At 43.7% G+C, this 22,720-nt stretch overlaps 1 protein-coding gene across 2 annotated transcripts in view; it reads left to right on the top strand.

Moving 5' to 3' along the window:
* The window catches only part of LOC111227078 (potassium channel subfamily T member 2-like), a 35,257-nt gene that overhangs the window by 5,478 nt on the left and 7,059 nt on the right, over window positions 1–22,720 (top strand). For both annotated transcript variants that reach the window (XM_022752465.1, XM_022752464.1), the window contains exons 2-16: window positions 5,157–5,236; window positions 6,121–6,223; window positions 7,462–7,515; window positions 8,009–8,063; window positions 8,801–8,875; window positions 9,142–9,225; window positions 9,647–9,741; window positions 10,459–10,639; window positions 13,548–13,712; window positions 14,031–14,167; window positions 14,772–14,835; window positions 15,775–15,883; window positions 20,498–20,606; window positions 22,013–22,165; window positions 22,282–22,535. In XM_022752465.1, the coding sequence (XP_022608186.1) occupies window positions 5,157–5,236; window positions 6,121–6,223; window positions 7,462–7,515; window positions 8,009–8,063; window positions 8,801–8,875; window positions 9,142–9,225; window positions 9,647–9,741; window positions 10,459–10,639; window positions 13,548–13,712; window positions 14,031–14,167; window positions 14,772–14,835; window positions 15,775–15,883; window positions 20,498–20,606; window positions 22,013–22,165; window positions 22,282–22,535 (1,718 nt within the window). The remainder of the gene's footprint in view (window positions 1–5,156; window positions 5,237–6,120; window positions 6,224–7,461; window positions 7,516–8,008; window positions 8,064–8,800; window positions 8,876–9,141; window positions 9,226–9,646; window positions 9,742–10,458; window positions 10,640–13,547; window positions 13,713–14,030; window positions 14,168–14,771; window positions 14,836–15,774; window positions 15,884–20,497; window positions 20,607–22,012; window positions 22,166–22,281; window positions 22,536–22,720) is intronic.

Raw genomic sequence — 22,720 nt, 5'->3', positions numbered from 1 at the left:
GCGGATGAACGAGTGTGTTTTAAATCACTGGTAATGGGCCCAAGTACTGCTTTTCAACAGCTGAGAGGAACTCTTTGTCTTCCACTGAAGCAACAGTTGTGTTTTGGTCCACCTTCAGGTAAACAAATGGATCCATGTGAATATGTCAGCAGATGCTCCCATAAGCAATAAGTAGTGAATGATAATTTCAGGAAAGGATGAGGCAAGGCTGGTTACGTCAGGGAGCAGGGGGGGTGGTGGGGGCTGGGGAATGGCTGGAGCACTTCCACTGATGATGTATGGAAAGTTTTAATCCATGGAAACCCAGAGGTTGTTCAGGAAATGGCTCTGAATAAAAGCTACAGCACACATTTACTTACTGTCATTATACTGTGGAATGCATTACATATTTCTTGTAAGTGATGATCATGTTGCTGCTGTGCTTTTGCCCAGGCAGCTGAGGTTAGAGATGGAGTGATTGTTGGAGGCGATGGACAATGGGAGAAGAAATAGTGGAGAAATCAGTCACGACATAGATCGGTTAGGTTTCTCCTTTGGCTACACAGATAAAGAGACGGGCAGAGAAAGAGACTCTTTAAATGCCTCTGTAATTATTGAGTTACTATGAAAGCACTTGCTTGTTTCATTTGAGCGTTAAAATCAATTTATGTGGCAGTGATGAGTGCTATTAAAAACATTTGCTGTTTGACCCTTCAGTCAGTTTGAACTTGTGCACTGTCAGCCTTAAAAGAGAGATATACCTTTCACCAAAAGAAAAGGATCTTTCTGTAGCGGGGAATATGTAGCTACACATTCTCATTTTTCCTTTCTTTTTCTTCCTTTTTTCTTCTCCACCTTCCATCAACACACTCTAATTTGTGAGATGGTTGTGTATCTGGGTCAGGGACAAGTTGTCCTGTCAACTATTGGTTGAATGAGGCAGAGTACACCTTGCCTCGCCTAAGCTGCTACAGGGGCCTCATGGTGATGTTCAATTTATTTGCCTCTTGTCGTCCCATTGAATTCCCCCGGCCCTCATTTGTAGCCCGTGTATATTATTATTGTATGTCTTTGTCTGCTTTTTCCAGACTTTGCTCTTTTATCTGTGGCCTCTTTTTCACAGAGGATCCCCTATTTACCCATTCGTCTTGAGCAGTACACTATGCTGAGTAATAAACTTCAAACTGGTTTATGGGCCATGGGATTTTTCCATAAAATGGTTCTTCAGAAGCCACACATTTCTTTCATTTGATGGGAACAGCTTCTCTAAAAATAACTATAATAATTTCTACTGGTGCACTTATGTCAGTCTCCTTTTATAGGTTAAACATATTTCCATTCATCTTGTCCCTTGACTTTTCTAACCTGCATTTTAAAAGGTTTGTGAAATATGCCAGGACAGTCGTTTGTCTTCATTTCCATATCACAGCAGTCTACATTTCTCAGTATAGACCAGGCTGTGGCCTCCAGCTGAACTTATGTCCATATTTATGATTTTTTTTTTCTAGATTTATTACACTGTGTTTTAATGGATTTTTTTTTTTTTTTTAACAAAGGCATGCAATTAATTAAACTGACCAACCTTGATGTCATCGATTTTACAAAAGTCTACACGGTAGAATTTTTCTCATGGTAACCATATTTCTTGTTTTGTTTTTTTTTGTTTAGTTTTTTGGCTACTTCACTGGTATGAATACTATGTCTGAGTTGTGTTTAGAGGTTGTGATGAGTAAGTGCTGTGCTGCTGTGCACACATAGATTTGGGTTTCTGTAGTCTCCTCCACTGTGTCATTAGATGGCCAGTGCTGTGTCATTATGGAGTACAGGCATGGGTGGAAGCAGCAGGAGAACAAGGTTCATCTCTCTCTCTCTCTCTCTCTCTCTCAAAGATCCTCTGTCGCATGTCCCCGTCTGTCTGTCTGTCCATCCGTCTGTGTCTGTTAATTTGTCTGTATTTTTGTCCGCTCTCTCTCTCTCTCTGTCTCTCTCTGTCTCTCTGTCTCTTTCTTTCAGCCTTTTCAACCCTCAGAGTGTAACATGCAAATATGCAAATGAAGATTCTCTCCCCACGCTCGGGTTTGAAATGTTATGCCATGCCCCCTTTCTTCATGTACTCTCGTTTCCAGCTGTTAAACGTGCTGGCTTTGCTTTATTAAAGCCCATGAGATGATCTTAGTTGCCTGGCTCGAAATAATTAGTTTGAAAAATATGTATTTTGAATGAGGAGCAGAGAAGAGAGTGAGACAGTCCTCTGTGGGGGTTATTCTCTCATGGTAACTCTTCAACGTTACACTGAAATGGTTGTTCCTTAATCAAGCGACATGTTTTTTTTCAGTGTTCCCAAGCAGTTTTTTCTCAACATTGATTTAATAATTTATTTTCTTTGTGCGTTTTGGAGGGCCTGCAGGGGGGCGGGTATGTGGCTATAGCCCAGAGGTGCCATCGTGATGTGCTTGTGTGTGTCTTTTGTTTTGAAATAATGCTCTTTATGAGTTTTTAATGTGTTTTTCTCCCCCATCCTCCCCTTAGATTAAAGATCCAAACTCTCAATCTATCCTACAGCTCAACTCTTTATTGGGCTATATTTCCACTTTGCTTTTCGTCCTCTGTTGTACACTCAAGTGGAAAAGCTCTCACTTAGAGAAACACATCAAGGACAAAATGACCTCTGAAATTAACCTCTTCCCCCAGGAAGCTCGCAGAGCTCAGGGAGGCTTCAAGGACTTTGATGAAGAGAAGGAATGTAGGGATGGCTAGATTTAGGAACGTATGTCACTTTAAGTGTCCTAAGGTATTGGACTGAAAACACTGTCATGGTCAGACATGGAGGTGCAGCGCCTGATGGATTTGGTTGTAAAAAAGGACATTAGCTTGATGGAAAGTGAACATTTAAGCACTTACCATTTTTTGTTTTTTTATGAGGATAATAACCCAAAACTTGCCACAGTGGAGCTTTTCAGGAGAGTCAACACATGAGCAACGAGCTTGTTGGAGCCAGTGCAGCTGTGGGAGATCCAACGAAATGCATAGATCTAGTTATATTTTCATCATTTTGGATTTGTACTGGAATAGAGGATGGCTTTAGTTCTTTATAGATGGTTGCAGCGATGGTTGATTATATCATCATTGTAATCAACCAAGTAATATTTGATTATAATTATGATGATGATTCGCTAATTTAATGTGCATAAGTGTATACTGTATGTGTCAAAACAAGGTTGCTGAGAGTGATCTTTAGAGGAAAGGAGGTGTCCTTTAGTGCTGCCATTTTCACTGGCAGTAGTCTGGCCTTGCATTGGATGTAAAGATTTTTCCACCACTAAGCTATAAGCTCTTGTTGAGTGTTTAAGGAGAAAACATCACATCTGCCTTCCATGAAGTCTTAACTGCCTGAACCTTTTCAGACCCTTTCTCACAGGATGCAAACTTTTTATATAGCACTCACACTATTTTCTCTCTGATTGGCACAGTTGCTTCAATCTTGTTAATGAATGATATAATGACATTGCAGGTCTTCTGTTACCCCCAACCCTGCTTTTTTATATGTAATAATATTTCCTACAGGAACTGATGAAAATGGCACACCGTGCTTATTGCCGCTGTGGTATTGACTGTTTGATTGCTGTGTGTATAAAAGAACTCATGCAGTCATATGGTCGATTAGCTCAGTACGACTAAACACGTACAGACTCGCACACGCCGATATATACACACGTAATCCTTACTTACTTTCCCCATTGTCTATGACAGCAAATACAGCAGGACATCACATCGTCGCCAGCAATTCATACAAAGTCATTTTCTAATCAAAAGGTGCAATTACACAACCTTGGGCTTTTTTCTTGAGCCTGAGGAGGTCTGTGTATCTACATGTTCCCCTGTTTTCCATCATGTGTGCAAAAGCATTATCGTCAGCAGGCGGCTCAGAGAGAGAGGGGAGCCGTCAACAAGTTGGAGCGGGGGGCTATCGGCTCCGATGGCTCAACACACTTGCTGTACTCGTGTTTGCTCACATCTGCTCGTGTGAGAGGGAGGGAAAAGACAACGAATCCTGTGTTGCCATAGCAACACTGAGGAAAGTCACCCCCACACCCCCACCCCACCCCACCCCCCACACACACACATACAACCCCCAGCCCCATATGTTGCTGGGAATGTGGTGTGTTTTTGGTTTTGGTCTGTGTGAGCATATAGAGTCACTCTGGAACCCTGGGAAGACCACCACCCTCCCGCCCCCTCACCGCCACCTCTTCCTCTTCCTGCAGACAGGAGAATAGATTGCAGTTGTTCTGCCTCTCTTTCATCTGTCCATGTGTCTGTGTGCTGTGAGGAGACCACCAGCGAGTCAGGCCTGTGGTTTTTCATCCTCAACCTGAGTCATCCACTCTTCCCTCCATAGCATGAAAGAAGAGCAGCTGAGAACTCTCCCCCGAGGTGGTCAGACAGGAAATACAGTCATCCCTCTGTGTGTCCTGTTATGTGACTCTACACATCTAAGGGCGGTCTCAAGAGTGTGTCTTTGTCATTTTCATCATATCGTCCATGTCAGATAGGCCTGTGAATGGTCTAATAACCCTAATGACTTGGTTGCAGCCAGGTGTGTATTTTAGGCCTGTGTGTGTGTGTGTGTACAGTAAACGTGTGTGTGCGTGAGTGTGTGTCCCTCTAACAGGATGGTGCCAGAATGAAAAGGGAGAAAGAGCAGTAATTATGGCCTCCCATGTTCAGCAGAAACATCAGAGGGAAGTAATTTGTTGCTCTATATTTAATCAGTGGAGATAACGAGACTGACTGCAGCTGTCTGGGCCTATGGGCAGGCGGACAAGCAGGAACACCATTTCCTCCAAAACCCATTAGTCTTTAATGCAGCCAGCCACAATGTCTTATTCCCATACTTTTCATTGTTCAAATAATCATTATTGCCCTTTCTATCTCCAATTTGCTCAATTGTACACTTTTTCTTCATCACCTTTATTCAATTCTCTCTTATCGCCCAGCCCTTCACTTGTTTTGTCGTTCTCTTCTGTCCCTTGACTTGACTCCATGAAAGAAGTATTTTATCTCCTCAATCACCTGCACCGCCTCCTGCAGACTTCTCCCTCTTATCTCCAGCTCTCCCTCACTGTTTTACTGCCCATCTCTCCATGTCTCTCTCTCTCTCCATGTCTCTCTCTCAGGGTGCAGGTAGAGTTCTATGTGAATGAGAACACTTTCAAGGAGCGCCTAAAGCTGTTCTTCATCAAAAACCAAAGATCCAGTGAGTTGCCTGTGTTTGGGAATCACGCTTTATCTGTCTGTGTTTATTTTTGGGTGATTTCCCCACCTTTCTGTCTGTTTTGCTTCCACATGAGTTGGCTCTTATTTTTTGATTGAAGAGAGGTGTTTCATTTTAGTGTGTGATGTGCTGTCACACTTGCTCTGAATTTCATCACCAGTTGTTCAACTTGCCCACTTTTCCTCTCTGTGACTGGTTTATATGTCTGTGTACTGATTCAAAGTATCTTCGGACTCATTAATAGATATGTCACACCTTTAATTTCTCCCGCACAACTAAAGTCACTAAAATATTTATCCAGAAAACCTTAACTCAAAGTAGAAAGAGGTGTATATGTCAGGTTTATTTTGCACTTAATTAGGTTAATATTAACAGATAATTATAGCCCTCATCCTTTTTTTTTCTTATTAAGGTGGTAATCACTGCTTAAATAACATACTGTAATAGTAATATAACTAGAGATATAGAGGGATACAAAAATAACCTCAGCCTCTGCAGACAAGATGAAGTACTACATTTTCTGCTACGTTAAGCCAACCATTGTCGGTCAGTCATGAGTGCAAAAGCTTTATCGAAGAGACGTGATGAGTCAATCTGACTTTTTGGTAGTGGTGATAAATGGCTTATGAGCGGCTGTTCGTTTCCAAGAGCTAGTCTGTGTGTTCACCATTTGTGTCATGACTTTTAATACGTTTTTTTTTTTTTTTGTGACTTACTTCTAAGAACCCTACAGGGATCTATTCAGTGTCACATTTTTGAGCATTTAAGGGTTTTAATAAAAATGTTTGTTTTTTTAAAAAAAATAAATAAATTCAGCAGCTGGCTTTTATTTTTAAAGACTGAATGTCTTCTTCTTTGTGTTGCAGGTCTGCGGGTGCGAATGTTTAACTTTGCTCTGAAAGTGCTGAGCTGCCTCCTCTATATTGTCAGAGTCCTACTGGACAACCCGCAAGAGGAAAGACAGGACTGGTGAGAGAAACATTGATAACAGGGGCTTAATGAGGTGAAACAAAGTCTCTGCGAGTGTGGAGGCCTGATAGCAGGAACAAGTGCACCGGGTCAATAAATGAGATAACAGGTTGTGCATAGAGTATCTCGTAAAAGGACTGGATGTGAGATTATGGCCGGAGAAGAGAGGGAGGTAGAGATGCAATCATGAAAGTAAACTGATATTTGGACCGAGCAGAGGGTCTGTCCAATTTTAGTTAGAGGAGTTCAACAAGAAACTTTTTTCTTTAGCCATTTTTGTGTGTGTTTTTTTCCCCAATGCAGCGTGAGCGGAGTGAACTGCACAAAACAAAATACATCATCCCGCCCCTGGAGTGAGTTTGACTGGTAAGCATGTGAGTCTCTAATTAGGAGAGATGGCTTTGGTCCGCAGACAGGGACCATGAAACCGTGCACCCTGGAGGAATGGCATGTCCAACACCGGCCCACCGGTCGGAAATGTTGTATAATGCAATCAATGAAACTTCACTTAACTGATGCAATTCACAATGCTGATATTGAGCATTACAGATCCATTCATTTATCACAATCCAACTCTATGGATTAGCTGTCAACGTAATATGTATGTAGTGCCTGTGCAGCCTAATCAACAGCGATCTAGTGGAGATAAAGTATGTAATATACAGCAACAGAGAGAGGGAGAGAAACCAGGAAGTGTATGTGGACTTCAGGCTACGCCATGTCTCCTGCTCAGGGACCTATTGATCTAATTGGTGGCTGGTGACACTGGCTAAGCTCTGGCTCCAAATGAATAAGGAGCCTGACAGAGTGAGCTCAGGAAAGGGACGTGCCACCTCCTGCTCCAGGCAGCAGACTCATAGGAGCAAATCAGAGTGCAGGCAGGCAAGCAGCCAAGCAGCCATGATAAGCCCCAGGGTGTCTTTGGAAAAAAAAGGGAGGCCTTTCTCTCACAATAACGCTGTAAATTTCCATTTGACTGTGTGAATATTACTTTTCTCCTACAATATAAGGGTGCTGGCAGCTGTGCACTCCACTGATGTGCAGTTGTAAACAGCATAATTAAATTTAATGCGGTGATGGGAGTTGCTTTCATGATCCCTGTTGAGAGTGTCATTGTGTTGGGCATAACCGAATTAAAAATATCTTGTCCGTCTTTGCTGCCACTGTCTAATTTTTGTCTTTCTTTGCAACATTTCACTCCTCTCCTCTCTGTTCCTTCTTTTTCTTCCACTCTGCAGGAAACTGATCATCTGGGTGGATAGACCTCTGCCGCTGTGGGCACTGCAGGTCAGATAGATCAGTACAATCCTGTGCAAACAAGGCCTCAATCTGTTTACACACATTTCTGCATACATGAGTGCACGCACGGGCACATGGCAAAAATGTCTGCATTCCTTTTTATTGGTTTATGGGCAATTAATTCACGCCACATCATTTCAGGGCTTGAATACATGAAGTCAGATCATTGTACTTGATATGTATTTACACTTTAAGTATGATTACACACACTTATATACATACACACAATCAGACACCAGGCTGTCTGTTGCTTCACTTAAACCTGTTCCCTCTGAAGCTCAATCATCAGCACGCCCACTGATTCCTCCCACGCTCTCCTCTTCCATCTCTGCGACTCCTAATTTCTCTCTGCTCTGGTCTCTCTCTCTATTTCGACTCCCCTCAGCTCTCCCTCTCTCTCTGTCCGTTTCTCTACATTTTCTCTCTTACTCTCCCACTCTGCTCACTCTCTCTCTCTCTCTCTCTCTCTCTCTTCTTGCCGGTGCTTGTGGCTTTCATCAGCTTTTCAGAAACTATGTTGCTCGTGTATCTGAGCTACAAGGTGAGTTACTCATGCCCCCCCCCCCCACGGCGAAGTCTGAAGCCTTTTGTGATGTCCACATGTGTGGCGTGTGTGCGTGGGTGTGCATGCATTTGATATCCCTGAGAGGAAGGGGAGGGGAGGGGAGGGGTTGTTTTTCCACTTTGCACTCCTCTGTGTGTTCTCTCTTCTAAACTGAAGTTTTCTCTCCTCCCCTGAGAAGCACCTCAGCGGGCCTTGAGGCTTCTTCAGCACCGTCCTGTTATTGACACATCAGAAAGACTTTAGGGGGAGGCCCCTGCGTTGCTGCAGTGGGGGACCGATCCATCAACGGGTTGCCCTGCCTTTGATGTACTTGACACTATAAGCCTATGAAGGGGTCTCTCTGCAGATTACTCTGGAGGCTAGAGGCCTTAGCATTTAGAGCTGACTGATTCCTGTGGACATACCCTGTGCCTGTCCACCTACACTAGTCAGATTCAGGTCAGCTATATGCAGGCGTCAGACACATAAAAACAGCCACGGCTGACATCTTAATTGAATGGCAAAGCTTAGTGGAAACTAAGAAATGCTGCTTCTTTTCTCAAAGGGCACGAGGGAGTTATATCAGCTTCATACATCCCTCCAATCTGTTCTATGGTGCAAAAGCTGATCAATTTCTCTCCTTGTTTCTGCTACTGGGCCTGTTATGTGGTAATCCCCTAAGGTCGCCATGACAATAGAGTTCCCTGACCCCTGTCTGTGGTTTATGTTTCCAGGGCAACGTTTGGGAGCAAGTATTACGTGTCCCTTTCATTCTGGAGATGATCAGCGCCGTTCCCTTCATGATCACTGTGAGTGGAAGGATATGCGTTACTGAGCACTGACAGCATGGGGAGTCTCTCAGGCAGATATTTGTTTTTTTCCTTTTTTTTTTTGGCTGTCAAGCACCACATTCCCATCCCCCTCCCTTCACTCGTTTAACACCCGCTGCAGTCATACAGAGAGGACATCTCAACAGACACATGCTCACACAATCACAATGTTTGTTTTTAAGAGATCCTGTGACAGTGTACAGTGTATTCAAATAAAAGTGACTGACGCTTTCTCCTCTTCGCAGGTGATTTTGCCCTCCTTCAGAAATCTCTTCATCCCTGTATTTCTCAACTGCTGGCTGGCCAAACACGCTTTGGAGAACATGATAGTGAGTGAAGCATCTCCCTGTCCAATTTTCCTATCACTTTCATCTCGACATCTCTGTTATTTTGTTGGCATGCCGTCGCCCCTCTCAGCCTCTGCCATTTCAGCTCAACAGCTTTATCTTAAACACTCAAATCAGTCACTAAATATTCAAACCTGCAACTTGGGTTTGGTAACGAAGCTTTTCAAATCCCCTGCTTCCATCTGTTCCATCACATCATGCTAACTAGGCTTGCTCTCTGCTCTGTATATTCCAGCACTTTGCCGTGTTCAACTCATTTTGAGTGCATTTTTATATTTCATCCATCTTTTTCCTACTATTCATCAACAACATTTTATCTTCACTTTACACTTTAACAGTGCAGAACTCGTGTTGTTGTGGTTGCCACACATTCACTCGTATCTCTCTGTCTGTCTGTTCGCAGAATGATCTCCACAGGGCAATCCAGCGGACGCACTCAGCCATGTTTAACCAGGTGGTGATACTCATCAGCACGCTGGTCTGTCTCATGTTTACATGGTGGGTATCCTCACTGCTGACACTGAGCTGAGAAGGAGGGTGGGGGGCAACGGGGAAAGAAAAGAGGGAAATGGAGGCTGGACAGGAAGTGAAGGCTGTCACAGCCGTGGACAGGGTGAGGAAAGGAGAAGGAGGATGCCATGGACGAGCAACAGTGTGATACATGCAATAGGGGAAAAAAAAAGGCACAGGAGAATGAAAGAAAAAAGGGGCTGCTCCCAGAGCTCAGAGAGAGAAAGACTGAGAGCAGAAAGGTAATTGGTAACTGTGAGAGTGAGATAGAGCTCTGAAATGACAACTGGCGATTGCCTCAGTGCAGTGGAGGATGTGTCAGCTCGCGGCATATCTGATGTGACAGCCTGAGCTAATCCAGGAGATCCTACACACAGCATGAATTAAGCTCTCTGACCGTTTCAGGGTTGACATTTGCCTGTTGACTCATCTATCCCTTAAAGATCACAATAATACGCACAGCTTGCGTTTGCACACTTAGATAGACAAATATACAACGAAGGCGCTCAAGCGTGCATCCACCCTCATCACCACACATGTAAAGTCACACATGTATCAACAAGCATGAAAAGCCGCTCTCTGTGTGTAATTGCTCCCACGAGGCACTTACACTTCATCCAACACGTGGAGTCTTATTCCTCAGTGATTCTCACTTTCTTTTCTTTCTTTCTCCATTTTTCCCACCCTCCTGCCCACCTCCTTCAGCATCTGCGGTATCCAACACCTCGAAAGAGCGGGCAACAACTTGACCCTGTTTGACTCGCTCTACTTCTGCGTGGTCACCTTCTCCACAGTGGGCTTCGGAGATGTCACCCCCCAGATCTGGCCCTCGCAGCTCCTGGTGGTCATCATGATCTTTGTGGCGCTCATCGTGCTCCCCATCCAGGTGGGAAACAATGATGATAACCTTTAATACAAGGATTATACTCACTTGCGGACACATACAGCTGCGGACACCACAAACGCGTAGTTGTCTTTAATCTTTTACTCCACAGCAGATCATTGACTACGTATTCGGTGCATGCTCACTACAAATCACACAAAAATGGCATCATACATGCAAGAAGAATTACTACACATTTGGTTGTAGAGGTGAATAGAGAGATGAACTGTAGCGGTGATGGTAGCGGCCTCTCTTCAAACTCAGCGTCCATATTTGTTTTCCAGCGCATGCGCAGTTGGTGCCCTTGTTGCGTAGAGGTTACGTGGATATCCGCGCCAGAGCCTCACACACACCATCCGATAAATACATTTACATTACACGGACCCTATAGCGGATGGTGAAAGTATAACCCTGGTGTAATGCCACACAACAAATATGACATGTAACAGAAAACTTAGAAAGTTTAGTATGACCCAAAAAACTATTTTTGTTCAATGAGTCAAGGATCCTTGAAGGCCACTGAAACACTGTGTCTTTGGAACCTGCAAAACCCAATTTGTTTTCTTTGGTAAAAGTTCATTACAATAAAGTTTTGACTAATAATTCTTATATTTCCCCCCCTTGTACAATAATATGATGAGTCATTGCATCCTACATAGATTTACAACATTATTTTTATTCAGAGACCAGTGAGAGTGTCTTTCTTACTCTCTCAATTCCCCGAATCCCTCTCCTGTCATTTAGCTGCTCCGCAGAGGGAAGCTTGTGACGGAGAACGACAGGGACAGGGTTTACACACATTTGTGCAGGGACTGCTAAAAACACGTTGACAAACATGACAGTTCCACCTGTATCCTAATGATTGTCCCTCATATTTGTGCAAACCTTTTATCCCAGCGGTACCTGTGTGTGTCTACCAAAAGATGTGAAAGTGCCAACAGGTGGAATTTCCTCCGTGTGTATGTGCTGTACCTGCAGTTACAGGAGGGAATCTAACACACACACACACACACACACACACACACACACACACACACACACACAACTCATGACCAATTCACAAGTGATTTGGTTTACTGCCAGTCTTGTCTTGTTGCAAATTGGATTTATTTGCAATGACACTACACAACTTTGATAGCTTTTCTTTTGTTTTTAATTGCAGTAGGTTTAGGGCTGCATCCTACATCCTACTGATCAACCAGCTATTAAATGTAAAGGTTTGAACGAAAACCTTCACATAAATCTTGACACCAACAAAGGAGATGAGCATGAAGATACTTTTGCAGAACTTTCATGAGCTGACTCATGAAAGAAATGGCGATCTGTGCATCATCAACATGGATGCCATGTCATCCTCCCCACTCCCTCTCCCCATCTTTCATCCATAAATACCCTTTGACATTTAGAAACTGGCTCCCCCCCTTAGTCCCAACCCAAACCCCCTACCCTGTGTGTGTGTGTGAGTCCTGCCACCACCGGTCTCCAGGCTGCACAGGGGAGCCACAGAGCACATCAGGATTCAACCACTGTCTTTTTCTTATTGCTGTCTCGATTGGTTCCTGTAACTGAAAACAACACATTACAGCACAACAGGAAATGCCCCTCCTGAAGTCATTTTGTGTCATTTTGAACCTTAAAAGGATATTGATTTGAAAATAAGATGAAAAGTCAACCATTTAGGTAATTTGTTCCTGTTAATTCAGTTTCACCAGTTTGGAGACTTTACTCAAAAGAAATCTGGACACACTAAAATAGAGGTTCGATTGTTACATCACAAGTCCACAGTTTGTGCTATCGAGAACTGGCTGTACACAAATGATTTCTGAATACAGCTACGTTGTCATACGGATGTGTATGATGATTTCCAGCTTTAACGAGCTGACATTATCACTCAGCATTAAATGGAGCAAATTTATCGAAGGCAAAATGATGACGTCACAGACAAAAACAGCACACGACACAAACGAACTGAGTGTACTGAGCTCCGTTCACGAGCGAAATGTGTGTGTGTTATTACCAACAGGAGTCGCAACGCCACTTGTGTATGAAAGCGATAGTTTGGATTATTGGGGAACTGTGTTTTTCCTACTTACTTGAGTTGAGATGAAGTTGAATCATTATGGTTCTTGCCAGACCAGAATGAGGAGAAAAATAAAAATGTAACTTTCAGTGTTAATGAGGAGAGAGGTGCATGCTGGGTATTCAGAGAGTGAACAATAGAAAGCCTCTGCCACTAACTGAATTTTTAACTGAGAGCTCATAATTTGTGGTTTTTATTTCACTCACCTTACCCAGGATTGAAGTCTAGATAGTAACACTAGGGTCAAGATATGATTTTAAAATGACCCTCTCAACAAAAGCGTGATGTAATTTAAACAATTCAAACAGTACATTATCTTAAGATCGCTGCTATTTTTTCTCACCATTTTCTGTCACAGACATTTTTTCTTATCTCTGCCTGTTAGAAAAGGGCATTTTTTACTGTACAGTCTGCAGCGGTAAATACATGATTTATGCTAATTCATGCTAACATTTAATCTAATATATTCAGTGTAAATTATCTGTGTATATTTCAGCGAAAATCTTTAAAATCATACTCTTTCTTGCATCTCTTCAATCTGTAAAATTAAAACACTTCCCACCACCCATCTATCCACCTGACCATTCTCCTTACTTACTTCACTTATTTCCATTACCTACCTTCCCCTGGTAATCTCTGCTATCACAACCCCGTTCAGCCACATCCTGAACCAAACCTCCACTTATCTTAGTTCCATCAAAACACTCTCCCTAATCAAACGGAAACACTGTACAGTATGAGGCATTGTTTTCTTTTCATATACCACCTGGCTCCGCCCTGCATTTCAGCCGACTTAATCCAATTTCCGTCTGTTGAATGTGATGGATGCAGTTCGAGCAGCTGGCCTTTCTGTGGATGGAGCGGCAGAAGTCCGGGGGGAACTACAGCCGCTACAGGGCGCAGACGGAGAAGCACGTGGTGCTGTGCGTCAGCTGTCTCAAGATCGACCTCCTCATGGACTTCCTCAATGAGTTCTTCGCTCACCCCCGCCTACAGGTCTCTTCCAAGTGGTTTTCAGTAGGACAAGAGGGTGTTTTGGGGGGGGGGGTCTTTGCGTGCGATTCTGGTCTGTAATCCTCTCCAGGAGAACGAGCAGCTGAGGTTAAGGCAGAAGATTAATTCAGCAATAGCACAGATCAAACTGATATCTTATTCATGTAGGAGCAGATGTGTGTGTTTGGTTGAGGGTGAGTCAATGTGTGCGTATTTCCTTGTTCAATAAAAGTGTGTGCGTGTGTGTGTGTGTGTGTGTGTGTGTGTGTGTGTGTGTGTGTGTGTGTGTGTGTGTGTGTGCGTGTGCGTGTGTGTGTGTAGGACTATTATGTGGTGATCCTGTGCCCAGCGGAGATGGATGTCCAGGTCAGGAGGGTCCTTCATGTACCCCTGTGGGCCCAGAGAGTCATTTACCTGCAGGGGTCTGCCCTCAAAGACCAAGACCTGATGAGGGCCAAGTGAGTCACTGTGACCAAAACTACAATAATCCAGAATCTAGCATTAAGATATTTGTCTGATTTTAGACATGTATTTACTTTAGGATGTACACTGTCTGTCTGTCTGTCTGTCTGTCTGTCTGTCTGTCTGTCTGTCTGTCTGTCTGTCTGTCTGTCTGTGCCCCACATGTCGATGCTGGAGCTCATAATTAATACCTAAATCACCTACAGGCTGCAGTAACAGCTGCAATCACAGTCATAGCCAAGCCATATTGCTTATTGTTTACCCCCTGGCTTCTGATAATACAGCACCTTAAACTGGCTTTGTCACAAGGAAAGAAAAGGAGCGAAAGCCTGTTTGTTTAATCTCTCTGTCTCCTCGCCTCCTACCATCTCATCCATAAATGGCGTAGGCTTGAAAGACACATTGGTTCGTTTGTTGTTCTATTGTCTTGCTTTTTTTCTCTTTTGTCCTCTCCCTCAATAACATGACAACACCCTCCTTGCTGTGTCTTCTCCTCTCATCACTTCTCTGACTCTCTCTCTCTCTCTCTCTCTCTCTTTCTTTCTTTATACATCTGTCTCTTTTGCTCCGATGGCCACATGCTCTACTAACTGCCTGCAGGATGGACGATGCTGAGGCCTGCTTTATCCTCAGTAACCGGTTTGAAGTGGACCGCATTGCTGCTGTACGTCCCTTACTGCTTTGCTGTATCGCCATGACTCCTCACACTGCAAAACATCCACATTAAGTCTTCTTGCCTGATCTTATTTTGTTTTTCTTAAACCAAAAATGAGTGGTTGTATTTTTCTGGAGTGAACTGCTTTTTTTCAGAACATCACTTCATAGAAATTCATTAAAGCAGGATTTCATACAAGTGGATTTAGCTCGCTGCACTGGCTGATTGGCTTGTTGCTTTATTTTCTTTTAAGATTTTCCACTAAAATATTAATTGCACAGTAAAAACAACTGAAACTGAGAGTCAAAGAAACCCAGGCTTGACATTAAAATGACACTATAAACAGGCATGTGTGAAAAACAGCATTTTTCTCAGAAATCTCTAAGCACTAAACACCAAAGCAACTTTATGTGAAAACGTGGAAGTGACCTCATGTAACATCAAATCAAATCACCTGTATGACAAGTGTGTCAAGGTAGGGAACCAAAAGTAGTCATCTATTCTATTTTAAGAAAACTGACACTTTGGTCCAAACTTAAACATCTCAACAACTATTGGATGAATCTTTATCAATTTTATTTTTCAATGGGACATTCATGGTCCCAAGAGGATGAATCCTACTGACGTTGATGATCCCATGATTCATCTAGCACCACCAGTTTTACTCAGTTCCCTCTCCATGGCCTCGCCACATGTTTGGTGCAGCCTTGACTACTTCTTCTAAGATGTCAGAATTGCATTAGTCTGAATTGTTGCGAGGGCCCTTCAGTTGCTCTGTGCCGTCAGCTGTTTAAGAGGATTATTAGAGAGGAGCTACAATCTGATGCTGCTAACGATGGATTTCTACCTCTATTCCTCTTTACCTCTCCCTCTCTCTCTCTCTCTCTCTCTCTCCCCCTTGTTTTCACTCCAATCCATCTCACTCCACTCTGTCTCTAATTTTCTCAGGATCATCAGACCATCCTCCGAGCCTGGGCAGTGAAAGACTTCGCTCCAAATTGCCCCCTCTACGTGCAGATTCTCAAGCCAGAGAACAAGTTCCACGTCAAATTTGCAGGTAAGCAGTGAGCGGGAAGTCAAACACACTGGCAGTGACTTTAGGTATCAGCTAAAGGTTTTCATGTGCTGTTGGATGCCACTACTGCTGTTTGATCACATCGGGACGCAGGAAATAATGGGATGACAGCTGGTGCCCAATTTGTTCAGCTTTTGACTGGAATTGTGTTGTCACTCATCATGATGGATGATTAGACAAATATTTTTATTCTGCGACTGCAGGGTTGCATTTGCGCCGCCATGGGAAACTGAGCTGTCCTGTCTGCACTTTATTTCCAGTGTGTGTCATCAGCTCTCGTGTCACATTTTCCACCTGAGTTTGTAAGACTTAAAAAAGTGTGCTAGTGCAGCAGCGGGCCTCTCTGCCCTCCCACCCGTGAAGAAGTGCCGGACAGATTGGCGGCGGCTTGGCTGTAAGCCTTCTGAGGGGTATCTGTGAGTTCTTACATTGCCTTTTGGAGAGCGTCCCTTCTTCTCCTGCTCAACAGAAGACGGCAGTCAATCATCTACGAGTGAAAGAAGAGGAAATAAAAAAACTCGCTCTCACCCTCTCCTCTTCTCTCTCTCTCTCACACATCCCTCTGCCTACAGCCCTGGAGAATGTCAAACTCAGTTCTAGCTCGCCGCCCTCATCCCAGCTGTCTCTATCAATGATTAACGTTTGACTTTGCTACCTTGGCAAAGAAAATCCCCTTCTTTTGATGAGTTCTGTTGCTGCGTTAACCTGGCACTAAAGCTGCCCCCGAAGGCAATCCTCTCTTGCCCCTGCAGTGCTGTTTAAACACGTCACTGCCACAGCCAGGCTGAGGCCTTTGTTATTAGGGAAGCAGGAATTGTTCGGCAGAAAGATAAATTCATGTTCATCCATGACAACGCTGGCTGTATTATATGATTATCAGTTAAGCCGTGTGGGGTTAAAGCTCGTGCTCTTGTCCTTGGAGTCACACAGTTGTAACATGTATGTGAATTGCACAGTGTTGGATGAAATACCCGACAGCCACTCCCTCGCCGACACAACAGCCTTTCAGTGCTGAAACAGAAATTCCCTGCAGAAGTATAATGAAACTTAAAGTGCCTCTTTAATCACTCAAAACAAATGACTCTGAAGAAAGCAAAGTTCATAATCAACTGACTTTAATGTCCCTCTAACCCTGAGTCGCTGCTGGTAGACTCTGAGAGCAAATCATCATGCAGTCAGTCACATGGGGCATTACTGTAAGTGCAGATGCCATGTTTTGACACCACTTGGAATACACTCACTAAGTGCGAGTGTGGGAGGCATTAATGAGCAAGAGATGCAAGATTTAATTTGATCCGCAGGAATAGCGTAATAACAGCCCAGCGTTCATTAGAAAAAAATCTGTCGGTATGATGCTGCAGCAGAGCAGGAAACCCTGAGGCGTTCGAGTAACCAAACCAAACTGGGTACAGCGTGTGGATTGATTATCTCCCCAGTTTATATTTTGAACAACAATAGCACGTCGCCGTCCTGGCATGGCATTGATAGCAGCTCACTAATAAAAAAACAATAAGGGTCTACTGATTTAATTAGCCCAACCGGTGGACCTGTGTTCAGGTTGTAATATCACTCTGGAGAGGGTGCAAACGACCACATTTTCACACAATAACACACACAGAAAACAACTTGTGGCTTGAAGAGACGGGTCCAAAAACCTGGATCTTTTAAGCCTGGGCAACAAAAAGATACAGTGTGTGTGTGTGTGTGTGTGTGTGTGTGTGTGTGTGTGTGTGTGTGTGTGTGTGTGTGTGTGTGTGTGTGTGTGTGTGTGTATATGCACAGTGTGCCGAGGTCGGTAATTGGTTTCTCTCCTGGTCTGGGTCCAGGCACCTGAAGGGAATGAGGGCATGGATGGAGGGCTGTGGTGGAGGGTAAGCAGAGAAGAAGACGGGAAGCAAAGGGATCACACTGGTGAAAAGAGGTGCAAGAAGGACAGTGGAAATTGTGTGTGTGTGTGTGTGTATGTGCGTGTGTGTGTGTAAGAGCCAGACAGAGAGGAATGTGTGTGTGACAATAATGAATGCTGTTGCTGCGTAGATACAACCTCAGTATTTTTGTCTTTTCCTCCACAAGCTTCAGATGCCCAACGCTCTGTAAAAGCTTCGGCTTTGAAAGTAATTCACAGGCTGAACAGCAAGGGGCTACTGTGTGTATGAGTGTGTGTGTGGGTGTGTGTGTGTGTGTGTGTGTGTGTGTGTGTGTGTGTGTGTGTGTGTGTGTGTGTGTTTGCGTGTGAGCTGCATTATGATGTACTGTTCTTAGCCGAAAGAACATTGGCACTTTCTTTCACCCGCCCGGCTTCAACACACACAGACCCGACTAATTTACTGCATTTACATTCAGCTGGCCTCATGTTACTCAGACTGGCAGCTGATTGAGTTTGATAATTCATGTCAGGCTCTGGCGTTTGTCACCAATTATTTTCCTAATGCAGAGCACATATTGTTCTTTTCGGACCCAGCTCGAGCCCTAATTTGCCTGTGCGCTCATCACTTAAGATAATGCAATCAAGAATTACGACAGCAGGGGAAATAGATGCTCCCTGGGCCTGATTCACTGATTGGCTTACTGCAAACATTAATCGCTCTATTGGTTTTTCCACTCTAAGACGGGGCTGTGCGTGTGTGTGTGTGTGTGTGTGTGTGTGTGTGTGTGGCAACAGGTCAATGAGAGACTGTCATCTGTTCAGTTCGGTTCGGGTTGGTCACAGGCAGGGCTGTGTTCAGTGTTCGACGATGTTAGTCAAAGGTGGTTCAATAAAGCTGACACTGAACCACTGGCCTGTTGCTAGGTCTTCCCATCACCTCCAAAAAAACTGCAAGGTGAAGCCACAGCGGCGACATAAAATTGATCCCAAAGGAGGAAAACGGGGGATGTGTCTGCACAGGGCGAGGAGGATGATGGAGGATTTTTTGACACGGCTGTCTGTTTAACTAATCTGTGACATACAGATGGAAAAGAAACCAAAGCGTGACAGTCCGGTGATGTTCCACCACGAGCCTCCAGAAGATCTGCAGTGTCATAAAATTTTGTATTGAACTCTACTGGAGGGATGAACAGCGATCTCCTAAAGGACATTCCCTCACTTGGCATTTTGCTGATGGTGGCAGAGAAAGCTTTCTAACACATCACCTCAAAATCTCCCAAACCCGAACCCCATAGCTGTTTAACCACCTAGCGGACCCCTTAAAATCCCATAAAGGCCCACTAGAAATCTTCTGAAGGACTACTAGGACCTCAACTCCAAGAGCCCTCTAAAAAAAAACCTCTACAACCTCGTCCTTGGCCAGTACAACCTCCTAAAGAAAATCCATAACCTCCTTAAATTGAAAGGCCGAAAGGTTGAAATATCTTTATAACCCCCGAGGGGTTATTGTTGTTCAGCCAGCAGTTGCCAAATAGATCACAAACAATAGCGTTCGACTACAGTAAAACAATGACTCACACAAACACTCACAGAAACAGTGCGTTCACAGAAACAGTACATCAAATAGATTCTAAACAATAAATATAAAAGAAATCCAGTGCAATAAATACTACAAATTGTTGAATAAACAAAGTGGTAAAAAAGTTATTATTAGTTATTTAAGAAACCAATAACAGCAGGGACAAAAGAGTTCTTAAATCTATTAGTTCTGCATCTTCGCAGTCTGTACCTGCGACCAGACGGACGCAGTATGAACTCCCTGAACAAAGGGTGCCTCAGGTCGGCCCAAATTTTCTGGGCCTTGTTCAGAGCCCTGACTAATATACTGTAGGTAGGGAATAAGTTTGTATGAGCCACAGTTTCTTGGGAATATTTCTCCCAATGAAAGTGAAAACTGTCCACTTTATGGATTATTCTGATTAACCAGGACATTGATTATGCAAACACACGTTACTGTTGAGTTTCTCAGATTTTGTTTTTCAGTGACTGAGCCACTGATGAAACGTGTACTTAATTCACTGATGGTCAGTTAGCAGAAAAATAACCAATAACATCTCAGATAATTAGTTTGTCTGTTTTTTTGTGCAAAAATGGCAATTAGTAACCGCTGCCACCTTCTCAAATGTTCTGTTCTTCGCTGTTTTATATCATTGTTAAATGAATATCTTTGGGTTTTGCACTGATGGTTGGATATAAAAAAAAAGCTAATTTGTAAACATCACCTTGGGCTCTGGGATTTTTTAACTATTGTTTGACAACATAAATGATGAATCAAAAGAAAAAACAGTAAAATAGTTATTGCAGCCTGAACTTGAGCACCACAAAAGAAATTCTTTTTTCTCTCTATATGGATAAATACCACTGGGAGTAACGAAGAAAATGTGTTTTTTCGTTTTTGTGACCTTAGTGAATTGACCCTTTTGAGGGACCTGATTAATTGTAGACCCTGACCCATTCATGTAGATTAAGCCAGCTTCCCCTGTCACTCACCCACACACACGCATACACACCAAGGCCATTAGAGTCTTTTCCAACAGCACATTCATATTCACTGCAGTGTTGTTCGGCTGAGAGTTGAATCTTTTATGGAGCACAATGTGACTGTTTGTGTTTTGCCGAGGCGTACGTGACCTCGGTCCCTGTGACCGTCTTGTGTCCTGTCTCTGCAGATCATGTTGTGTGTGAAGAGGAGTTTAAATATGCCATGCTGGCTTTAAACTGTGTGTGCCCTGGTACCTCGACACTCATCACTCTATTGATCCACTCCTCCAGAGGACAGTGAGTACTCTCCTTTTATTTCTCTTTCTATTGGATTCTTTATGTCTAACAGTCAAATATACAGTCGATATAGTGAACGAAACCAGGTGCTTCCTTCCTCCTCAATGTCACTCTTTTTTTTTTCAGAACGGCACCCCAAGAAGCCTTCAAGCAACGTGTAGGAGCCTTTCAAGCCCTCAACAGGTAGGATGCATCTCATCCGTATTCACACCCAGGCATTGTGTGCCACATTTGTGCTCAATGTTCGCCCCCAAATCCCCTGTCAGCTGCCATAGTTGGCATGCTGGGCTCTGTGATTGTGTGTGGAGATTTTGCAAAATAAAAAAGAAGCTTGTTATTTTGGAAATGCGGTCAGAAGATTCATTTATTCTGATCAAAATCGCAAAACTTTTCAGTTGTTCTAAATGGTTTCAAGTTGTTTGAATTACATTAGAAATACATGGAATACATAAAAACCAGGGCGTGTGACATCGGTAAACTGCAGACAGCATGTTATGTTTATGAAGCTTTACACAGATCTATGGGAGAGAGGCAAAAGATTAAATGTGACTGAGTCCCTGTTTTATTTGCTGGTGCATTCACAAGTTTCAGTTCATCACTTCATGCAGAAGTGACCATAAAAAAAACAAACCTACGATCATTGCTAAAGTCGAAGTCTTAGGTTAGATTAGATAAAAGAAAGACAACAACCTAATCTATGTCAATATTGTTTCTGTGCTTATAGGTTTGTTTCGGTAGTGCTTGTACATAAAGGGAGTACAATAGAACTATTTCAATATGGATAGCCAAGAAACGTAAAAAAGATAAACTCTTTGATTATATGTGAAATGCAAGCATTTATGTGTAAAGGATACTAAATGAAATACTTAAGAATCGGTGGCCAGTGACTTCAACATTCAAACGCAGGGTGTTTCATAAGTATGCTTCTGTATCTGGACCAGTGCCATTTGGTTTGTTGGCTGTGACAATGCTACATGACTAGGATTTGTAGTCCTCCTCCCCTGCCGTGCACTTAGCTCCTGTAAACTGCAAATTCGCTCTAACACTTGTTTATATAATGCAGTCTTTGTAGCCGGCCACCCACACTCACACTGCCCCCACAACCTTGTTTCCTGTTGTCACCTCCTTTAGCCTCCGCGTGTAAAGCCTTATCCCCCCGAGAGAACTGTTGCCCACTTAACTGTATGAATGTGTGCATCTGTTCATACGGGCTGGGTGTCCTTGCCTACATCCGTGTGCTGATTGAAGTATTGATCAACAGCTCTGACAGGGATGCTAGATGTTACCTCTGCAGCCTTGAGTTGCAAAGCCTCTGATGTGGCCCTGGTGCTGAGCTAGACGCTTTGTGTTATGTGTTTTAAAGGTCAATGGCCACATAGCCAATCAATCCTCTTCTTCTGTCTCAGGGAGGGCGGTGCGTGCTCGGCGGACCAGTGGCACCGAACCTACCGCCGCTGCTCAGCCAATGAGGTGCATCACATTCGCCTGGAGGAAAGTAAATTCTTTGGGGAATACCAGGGCAAGAGTTTCACCTTTGCCTCCTTTCATGCTCACAAAAAGTAAGTCATGTGAAAAGGGCTAAGAAATGAGAACACGCACACACACACACACACACACACACACACACACACACATACCAACCTGCACCGAGCTGATCTTTTCTCTGTGGCTACAGGTATGGAGTGTGTTTGATTGGAGTACGCAGACTGGACAACACCAACATCCTGCTGAACCCCGGTCCCTGCCACATCATGGGGGGCTCGGACATATGCTTTTACATCAACATCTCCAAAGAAGAGAACTCAGCATTCGTCAGAGGCCGGAGGGAGCCATCGTGGGGTGGCACAGGAGGAAACGCCAGGGGAGTACACCAAACCATCTACCATGGACTCACCCGTCTGCCAGTCCACAGTATCATCGCCAGCATGGGTCAGTCAGATGGGCACGGGCACAAATACGGCGTAGCATTTACACACTGACCTTCCATTTTCTGTGTTGGTCAAACGCATAAACCCGTTATTAAACTGTCCTACACAGCAGTTGCCAGAATTATGCAGTTCTCACATTTATAACCAATCTGAGTGACTAAAAATATGCATGCTTTTACAGAGGAA

The sequence above is a fragment of the Seriola dumerili genome, unplaced genomic scaffold (assembly GCF_002260705.1).
Source record: "Seriola dumerili isolate Sdu_G_001 unplaced genomic scaffold, Sdu_1.0 BDQW01000169.1, whole genome shotgun sequence".
Classification (NCBI taxonomy): domain Eukaryota; kingdom Metazoa; phylum Chordata; class Actinopteri; order Carangiformes; family Carangidae; genus Seriola; species Seriola dumerili.
The sequence above is the reverse complement of the archived record's forward strand: the minus strand, read 5'-3'. Positions and strand labels throughout refer to the sequence as shown.